The 10,000-nt window shown below is 48.9% G+C and overlaps 1 protein-coding gene across 1 annotated transcript in view; it reads right to left on the bottom strand.

Annotated features, from left to right (window-relative positions):
- Positions 1-10,000, bottom strand: part of celsr1b (cadherin EGF LAG seven-pass G-type receptor 1b) — a gene marked incomplete at both ends in the record, with an annotated part of 101,309 nt that overhangs the window by 9,969 nt on the left and 81,340 nt on the right. The window contains 4 exons of the mRNA XM_084452832.1: positions 7-128; positions 1,013-1,138; positions 2,865-2,991; positions 4,102-4,181. Of these exons, the coding sequence (XP_084308958.1) occupies positions 7-128; positions 1,013-1,138; positions 2,865-2,991; positions 4,102-4,181 (455 nt within the window). The remainder of the gene's footprint in view (positions 1-6; positions 129-1,012; positions 1,139-2,864; positions 2,992-4,101; positions 4,182-10,000) is intronic.

Here is a 10,000-nt window from a genome sequence, read left to right as displayed (position 1 = left end):
TTTTACCGGCCGCTGCTGTGGGTCCTGGCCGACCGGACGGTGCTGTCCAGGGAGGCGGAGGACTCTCCGATGGCCGTGCGGTAGAGACCGTCCTCCTCTGGGAATAAGTGTTTACCATTCAGAGAGCGCTGGGGAGGACAGGAGAGGAGGAGGAGAGGAGGGAGGAGAGGAGAGAGAAGAGGAGGAGAGGAGAGAGTAGAGGAGGAGAGGAGGGGAGAGGAGGAGGAGAAGAGGGAAGAGGAGGGGAGGAGAGGAGGGGAGAGGAGGGAAGAGGAGAGGTGAGGAGGAGAGGAGAGAAAAGAAGAGGACGAAAGGAGTGAGGAGAGGAGAGGAGGGAGGAGAGGAGAGGAGGGGAGTAGAGGAGAGGAGAGGAGAGAGAAGAGCAGGAGAGGAGGGAAGAGAGGTGGGAGTAGAGGAGGGAGGAGAAAAAGGGGGAGAGGAGGGAGGTAGGAGGAAAGGAGAAGAGCAGAGAGGAGAGGAGGGAGAATAGCAGTTTTGAAATGAGCAAAAACAAGCTTTTCAATCTTTTGAAGTTCACTTGTATATTTTAGGTGTAACTATAAGATGCACTGAATAAACGCCTTGATATACTCCAGTTCTGTATGTGTACATGTATGCACCAATATAGCGCTTTGGTTCACACACCCCAGTGTGTACTTACTGTCTAAATGGATGTCCACTAGGGGGTAGGTCAGCAGCAAATAAAACTTCTTTGGTTTAAAACTTTGCCAATTTCTCTAATCTCTCTTTTTCTAAATATCCTGGCATGCGTACATGGTGCAGCTGCTACGTCACATTGTCTACAGATGTGTGTAATAACAGACCAGCTCACATAACTTCTCTTCAAAATTCACCACCATTGCGTACTACTACTGTACTTCTACGCTGTCTCCTGTTTCCAACTGGCAAAACATCAGAGGGTCTTCGGTAGAACCGCCCCACGGTGTCTGTCGGTACTTCATCTTGCGTACGCTGCGTACATGTTCCTACCGCGAGCCTTAAAGAGTCTTACTGTGAGCAGAGTGGTCCTGGTGGCGCTGGAGTCCTCCACCACCGAGCTCTTCCCTGTGAAGACGTCCTTCAGGCCGGTCCTTACGTCCTGGTTGAAGACGCAGTGGAAGAGGAAGATGCACACGCCCTGGGAGAGACGCGTAGAGACCGGACATGAGAGACGCGTTGGAGACCGGACATGAGAGACGCGTTAGAGACCGGACATGAGAGACGCGTTGGAGACCGGACATGAGGCCTCTCACCACACCACCCTCATCACATCAAACTACTGACTCATTCACATCAAGGGTTCGTCCCACTGCATGACCTTCTACTGACCCAGGGGGGTCATTACTAAAGTCTCTACTGACCCAGGGAGGGTATTACTAAAGTCTCTACTGACCCAGGGAGGGTATTACTAAAGTCTCTACTGACCCAGGGAGGGTATTACTAAAGTCTCTACTGACCCAGGGAGGGTATTACTAAAGTCTCTACTGACCCAGGGGGGGTATTACTAAAGTCTCTACTGACCCAGGGAGGGTATTACTAAAGTCTCTACTGACCCAGGGAGGGTATTACTAAAGTCTCTACTGACCCAGGGGGGGTATTACTAAAGTCTCTACTGACCCAGGGAGGGTATTACTAAAGTCTCTACTGACCCAGGGAGGGTATTACTAAAGTCTCTACTGACCCAGGGAGGGTATTACTAAAGTCTCTACTGACCCAGGGAGGGTATTACTAAAGCCTCTACTGACCCAGGGAGGGTATTACTAAAGTCTCTACTGACCCAGGGAGGGTATTACTAAAGCCTCTACTGACCCAGGGAGGGTATTACTAAAGTCTCTACTGACCCAGGGAGGGTATTACTAAAGTCTCTACTGACCCAGGGAGGGTATTACTAAAGCCTCTACTGACCCAGGGAGGGTATTACTAAAGTCTCTACTGACCCAGGGAGGTCATTACTAAAGTCTCTACTGACCCAGGGAGGGTATTACTAAAGTCTCTACTGACCCAGGGAGGGTATTACTAAAGTCTTTACTGACCCAGGGAGGGTATTACTAAAGTCTCTACTGACCCAGGGGGGTCATTACTAAAGCCTCTACTGACCCAGGGAGGGTATTACTAGTCTCTACTGACCCAGGGAGGGTATTACTAAAGTCTCTACTGACCCAGGGAGGGTATTACTAAAGTCTTTACTGACCCAGGGAGGGTATTACTAAAGTCTCTACTGACCCAGGGAGGGTATTACTAGTCTCTACTGACCCAGGGAGGGTATTACTAAAGCCTCTACTGACCCAGGGAGGGTATTACTAAAGCCTCTACTGACCCAGTGAGTTAATTAAAGCACCTAACAGTGCAGTGAGGTTGTTAAAACATTGACTGTCTCAGTGAGTTTATTAAAGATGCAGTGTGTGATTTTTCGTGGCAGCATTTCGTGAAGATATCGTGTCACAAGATACCGTAATATAAAAATGTAACGATATGTATCATTGAGATGAAAAACTGTCTTCCAAAAAAAAAAAAAACTTGTAGAAAGTGACTTTGGGTTCCCAAAAAAGCGCTAAAGTTGGTTTATAACAGCGGGTCAGTGAGTTTATAACAGCGGGTCAGTGGGTTTATAACAGTGGGTCAGTGGGTTTATAACAGCGAGCGTGGGTCAGTGGGTTTATAACAGCGGGCGTGGGTCAGTGGGTTTATAACAGCGAGCGCGGGTCAGTGGGTTTATAACAGCGAGCGCGGGTCAGTGGGTTTATAACAGCGAGCGCGGGTCAGTGGGTTTATAACAGCGAGCGCGGGTCAGTGGGTTTATAACAGCGAGCGCGGGTCAGTGGGTTTATAACAGCGAGCGTGGGTCAGTGAGTTTATAACTGCACCTGCAGGCAGCTGAAGATGGCGAACAGGTAGTGGAAGGAGATGACATCACTGTTGACGGCCATCAGGCCCAGCAGCCAGGTGGCGCTGAGGAGCAGCATCAGCAGGAAGAACACGCGCAGGGCATCGCTACAGAGACAGAGAGAGAGAGAGAGAGAGAGGTGAGACCAGGGCATCGCTACGGAGAGAGAGAGAGAGAGAGAGGTGAGACCAGGGCATCGCTACAGAGACAGAGAGAGAGAGAGAGAGGTGAGACCAGGGCATCGCTACAGAGACAGAGAGAGAGAGAGGTGAGACCAGGGCATCGCTACGGAGAGAGAGAGAGAGAGAGAGAGAGAGAGAGAGAGAGAGAGAGAGAGAGAGAGAGAGAGAGGTGAGACCAGGGCATCGCTACGGAGAGAGAGAGAGAGAGAGAGAGAGAGAGAGAGAGAGAGGTGAGACCAGGGCATCGCTATGGAGAGAGAGAGAGAGAGAGAGAGAGGTGAGACCAGGGCATCGCTACAGAGAGAGAGAGAGAGAGAGGTGAGACCAGGGCATCACTACGGAGAGAGAGAGAGAGAGAGGTGAGACCAGGGCATCGCTACAGAGACAGAGAGAGAGAGAGGTGAGACCAGGGCATCACTACGGAGAGAGAGAGAGAGAGAGGTGAGACCAGGGCCACACTACGGAGCGAGAGGAGAGAGAGGTGAGACCAGGGCCACACTACGGAGCGAGAGGAGAGAGAGAGAGAGGTGAGACCAGGGCCACACTTACGGAGAGAGGAAAGGAGGAGAGGGGTGGAGAAGAGAGGAGAGAAGGAAGAGAGGATGAGAGGAGGGAAGGAGAGAGATACAAGTTTGCACACCTGCATACAGTGTCAATGTATTGGTGGCCAATCTTCATGGGATCCTTGTGGGTAAGAACTCAACAACCGACCAACCAATAGAGAGACACTCAACAACCAATCAACCAATAGAGAAACACTCAACAAACAACCAACCAATAGAGAAACACTCAACAAACAACCAACCAATAGAGAAACACTCAACAAACAACCAACCAATAGAGAAACACTCAACAAACAAACAACCAATAGAGAAACACTCAACAAACAAACAACCAACCAATAGAGAAAAAATCAACAAACAAACAAACAACCAATAGAGAAACACTCAACAACCAACCAACCAATAGTGAAGCACTAAACCAGGAAGTGAGAAAAAGCAATATGAAGAGTCAGTCAGTCAGTCTGAAACTCACATGGCTCCAGACTTCTCAAAGGTCCACTGTCTTTGTCCACATGACGCTTTCGCTGCCAGGAAGAATATGGCTATGTTGACCTGGGGAAAGACGTACGCTATTACATTATTGAATGACCTTGATGACCAGGGGTAAATATTCAGCTACATGAATATAATAAAAATATGCATTTGATAAAAATATGAATATAATATAACATAAGAATTAAAAAAGATCATAAAAGCAGTATAAAGTAACAAAGATATCCATTGGTAAAAACAGGGGAGGTTGTATAGGACATACATACTGAACATACAGTGAGCTCCAAATACTGCCCCCCCTCACAGGCAATGCACATACAATATTTAAAAAATTATAAACAATATAATTATAGAAAAACTCAAATACCAGCATGTGATAAATACTGTACTATATGAATGTTCCAATGGAATCAACCAAAAGCATTTACTAATTTAATTACAAATCAATTTCCTCCAAGGTTTCACAGTTAATGGCACCATTGAAGTACAGTATACAGTATTGTAAATAACTATCAATCTACCAAAATTAAATCAGGTATTAAATTCCACTTATTTAAGTTCATCTAAGTCTTACGAAGCCGCACAGCCTCATGTTCCTCAAGGAACGAAGATGATTAAGTAAGAACGTCTTAAGGAACAATTGCATTTACTGTTTCTCTATGGTATAAAAATGAGGTAACGTGTGTGCAATATCCCTTTGTCATCCACCACCATGAAGAAAGCAAAAGAACTGGCAGTTCAAAACAGACAGATGTCCGTAGACCTTCATAAATCTGGTAATGGCTACAAGAAGGTGCACAAACGATTGAATATACGACATAAAACCGATGGGTTTGAACATCAATACCTCCAAAACCCAAGTGATGTGCATGAATCCAACACCACATGCACCAGTCACCGTGGAGGCAGCTCTCTCACTGAACACCAGTCAGTCAGCATGGAGGCAGCTCTCTCACTGAACACCAGTCAGTCACCGTGGAGGCAGCTCTCTCACTGAACACCAGTCAGTCACCGTGGATGGCAGCTCCCTCACTGAACACCAGTCAGTCACCGTGGGTGGCAGCTCTCTCACTGAACACCAGTCAGTCACCGTGGATGGCAGCTCTCTCACTGAACACCAGTCAGTCACCGTGGATGGCAGCTCTCTCACTGAACACCAGTCAGTCACCGTGGATGGCAGCTCTCTCACTGAACACCAGTCAGTCACCGTGGATGGCAGCTCTCTCACTGAACACCAGTCAGTCACCGTGGAGGCAGCTCCCTCACTGAACACCAGTCAGTCACCGTGGATGGCAGCTCTCTCACTGAACACCAGTCAGTCACCGTGGATGGCAGCTCTCTCACTGAACACCAGTCAGTCACCGTGGAGGCAGCTCTCTCACTGAACACCAGTCAGTCACCGTGGAGGCAGCTCTCTCACTGAACACCAGTCAGTCACCGTGGATGGCAGCTCTCTCACTGAACACCAGTCAGTCACCGTGGATGCAGCTCTCTCACTGAACACCAGTCAGTCACCGTGGATGGCAGCTCTCTCACTGAACACCAGTCAGTCAGCGTGGATGGCAGCTCTCTCACTGGACACCAGTCAGTCACCGTGGAGGCAGCTCTCTCACTGAACACCAGTCAGTCACCGTGGATGGCAGCTCTCTCACTGAACACCAGTCAGTCACCGTGGAGGCAGCGCCCTGGATTATGTCACAGAGTTCACATATCAGGGGAGTCTGCTCAGCAAGGACAACGCGTGCAGTAAAGACATCAGCATGAGGCTTGGGAAAGCTCGCAGTGCATCTGCAATCCTTCATACCATCTGGAAGTCAAAGCATCACAGCCTAAAAACCACGATCAGACTGTATATACTGTAACAGTAATGTTAAGCCAGTTCTGCTTTATGGCTCAGAAAGCTGAGTTGTTGAGAGTGACATGAAGAAGATCAATATTCCACAATGGATGTCAACAGAGGATATGTTGCATCTTCTGGCCAGACAGAGCCGCCGGCTCCAATGTCTAGGACATGTCCTTAGAATGGACCAGGACTGTGTCCCCATGCCTACGACATGTCCTCAGAATGGACCAGGACTGTGTCCCCATGCCTCGGACATGTCCTCAGAATGGACCAGGACTGTGTCCCCATGCCTAGGACATGTCCTCAGAATGGACCAGGACTGTGTCCCCATGCCTCGGACATGTCCTCAGAATGGACCAGGACTGTGTCCCCATGCCTAGGACATGTCCTCAGAATGGACCAGGACTGGATCCCCAAAGTAGCCTTGAGAAGGACTCCACCTGGAAAGAGGAAACAAGGGAGGCCAGAAACAACCTGACGAAGAACTGTGACCTCTGACCTGAGAACAGCTCCTAACCTGGAGTGAGGCACAACATGCTGACCAGGACAGGACCAGATAGAAGCAGATAGTCACAGACTCATGTTCCTCAAGGAACCAAGATGACTAAGTAAGTAAGTAAGTAAGTAGGTAAGAACACTGTCAGGGCAAAAATTCAAAAGATATGGAACAGTTGAAAACCTCATGGGTAGAGGTTGTTTCCCCCCAAGACACTGAGGAGGATGGTGAGAGAAGCAACAAAAACCCTAAGAAGTGAAAGTATTGTGGGCCTTGGTGGTGTTTTGAGGTCACCAGGTCAGACGACATCTCCATAACCACAGGCTCTTTGGAAGGGTTGCCAGATGAAAGACTTTTCTGAACACGAGACACAGAAGCGAGGGCTTGGAGTTTGCCAAGCGCCATTGAAATGATGGCTGGAGGAAGATGCTCTGGTCAGATGGTACAGCATCGGCATGGTTACCACAGTGAACTATGGTGGTGGGTCAGTGATGTATTGGGGCTGTTTTAATTCCAGAGGTCCAGGGGCAGTGGTAAAGATTGATGGCATAATGAATTCCACCAAGTATCAGGCAGTTTTGGCTGATAATGTGTTTGCCTCTGCCAGAAGGCTGGGACTTGGCCATACAGCAGGCGGACTTTCCCACAAGACAATAGGCCTCATTCACCAACAAAGTTAAGAATTTCCTAGGAAGTATTTCCTCTTAAACTCCACTTACACCGTTCCCAAGAAGATTATGGCATTCACCAATGTTCTCACATGTGGGAACTAAGAACAAATCTACGAACACAGAAAAGCTGTCTTAAGTAGGCTATGGACTATTCATGCGAAAGACATGTATCTTTCATGACAAGGCAGAAAGTATCCTAGTGTCTCCAGGTCACATCCTGGCGGGTGAATTGTCCCTGCTGCCATCAGGGCGCCGCTATGCCTCGCCTGCTTGTAGAACAAACCACTATAGCAAGTCCTTTATCCCTTCTGCAGTCAGACCGTTAAACTCTCTGTAGGTGCTATCGATGGATGAATTGTTGTATTATTTGTTATTTTTTTTACGATGATCAAGATGATTAATGATCTTCCGAGCTCCTGATGTACAGTAGGCTACTTGTTGTTGATTGTGTACTGTGTGATGTTTTGTTTTCTGTGCAACAAGCTGCTCTAAATCAATTGCCCCTAGTGGGACTAATAAAGTTGTTTGAATTGAATTGAATTGAATGTTCATTTAAAATGATTTCGATTGCGTTTACTTCAAATCTACAGTTGTATAACATTATAGGATTGCAATACTATAATATTTGTATCATTTATCTTATAATAATGGTTTTCATTATTTTCCAAAGCGAGAGTGCTGTCTGTCCAATAATACCCCCAATGCGCCTGGTCCAACTGTGTGCTCTTCTTCAGATACAGCGTTCACTGAACGAGAAGGCTAATATCAACCCATGCATTTTGCTGACGCTGAAAAATGACAGGTGGAGGCCAGTCTTTAGATTTTCCTTTGGGCATGCTGCCTTGACAGCTGTGTAGGCTATTGGAATAGTCTACATTTTGTAGACTGTAGGCTATTGTAACAAATGTATAAATGTGTAATAAAACATAGTAGAAAGCCTACTTGGCTAATTAAAATCTTATTTTTTATTGCCTCCATTGCTGAAGCTGCAGCTGGGAGCTGTGGCCTGAGGGCCATAGGTACCTCAAGGGGCGGTAACCCTTGGGCACCGTGGTGGACAGCGGTGGTCAGGGAAGCCGTCCGACTGAAGAAGGTGGCCCGGGAGACCCCAGAAGCAGTTGCAGGGTATCGACTGGCCCGGAGGGCTGCGGCTTCGGCCGTGACTAAGGCAAAGCAGCGGGTGTGGGAGGAGTTCGGAGAAACCATGGAGAAGGACTTTCGGTCGGCACCAAAGTATTTCTGGAAGACCATCAGACACCTCAGGAAGGGAAAGCGGGGGACCATCCAAGCTGTATACAGCAAGGAGGGGACACTGCTGACCTCAACTGAGGAGGTTGTTGAGCGTTGGAAGGAGCACTTTGAGGAACTCCTGAACCCGACTAATCCACCCTCTACGATCGAGGCAGAGCCGGAAGATGATGGGGGTCGTCAATGTCCTTGGAGGAGGTCACTGAGGTAGTCAAACAACTCCACAGTTGCAGAGCCCCAGGGACTGATGAGATCCGTCCAGAAATGCTGAAGGCGCTGAGTGTTGAGGGGCTGTCTTGGTTGACACGCCTCTTTAACCTCTTTAACATTGCGTGGAAGTCTGGGTCAGTGCCAAAGGAGTGGCAGACTGGGGTGGTGGTCCCAATATTCAAAAAAGGGGACCAGAGGGTGTGTGCCAATTATAGAGGCATCACATTACTCAGCCTCCCAGGGAAAGTTTACTCCAAGGTGCAGTTCGGTGAGCTGGGGATCACGTCGCTGCTATTTGAAGATGATGTGGTCCTGATGGCATCAACTGCCTGTGACCTCCAGCACTCTCTGGATAGGTTCGCAACTGAGTGTGAAGCGGCTGGGATGAGAATCAGCACTTCTAAATCTGAGGCCATGGTTCTCAGCAGGAAACCGGTGGCCTGTCCGCTCGAGTAGGAAATGAGTCCTTACCCCAAGTGAAGGAGTTCAAGTATCTGGGGGTCTTGTTCACGAGTGAGGGAACCATGGAGAGGGAGTTTGGCCGGAGAATCGGAGCAGCTGGTGCGGTTCTGCAGTTTCTTTACCGCACTGTTGTGACAAAAAGAGAGCTGAGCCAAAAGGCAAACCTCTCGATCTACCGGTCTATCTTCGTCCCCACCCTCACCTATGGTCATGAAGGATGGGTCATGACCGAAAGAACGAGATCACGGATACAAGCGGCCAAAATGAGTTTTCTCCGGAGGGTGGCTGGGGTCTCCCTGAGAGATCGGGTGAGAAGTTCAGTCATCCGGGAGAGACTCGGAGTAGAGCCGCTGCTCCTTTGCGTCGAAAGGAGCCAGTTGAGGTGGTTCGGGCATCTAGTGAGGATGCCTCCTGGGCGCCTCCCTAGGGAGGTGTTCCAGGCGTGTCCGGCTGGGAGGAGGCCGCGGGGTAGACCCAGGACTAGGTGGCGGGACTACATCTCCGCACTGGCCTGTGAGCGGCTAAAGATTCCCCAGGCAGAGCTGGTTGATGCTGCTAGGGAAAGGGATGTCTGGGGCCCCCTGCTGGAGCTGCTGCCTCTGCAACCCGACCCCGGATAAGCGGATGAAGATGGATGGATTTTTTATTGCCCACCCTGGATTCGACCTGCAGTCCTCTGACTTGCTAACGCACCTGACACAACCCCACCTAAACCATTATGCTTTCGAAAAGCTGGCGAGTCAAGTGCACGGATGACTGGTATTCATTCAGAGAACTGACATCTGAGCACGACCCTGTAGTTGCATATCCTTATATGGGCTAGAGGGGAGTTCATACCTACAGTATGCTAATTCAGGTGAGCGGCCACAAGCTTTCAACTTGAGAAACCATGAGATTCACATCATTAAGATAAGGCAGGTGAGAACTCATCATTAAGAGAAGGCAGGTG

The sequence above is a fragment of the Borostomias antarcticus genome, assembly GCF_949987555.1.
Source record: "Borostomias antarcticus genome assembly, chromosome: 18".
NCBI lineage: Eukaryota > Metazoa > Chordata > Actinopteri > Stomiiformes > Stomiidae > Borostomias > Borostomias antarcticus.
Note: the sequence above shows the minus strand (reverse complement) of the source record. Positions and strands in the feature narration are given on the sequence as shown.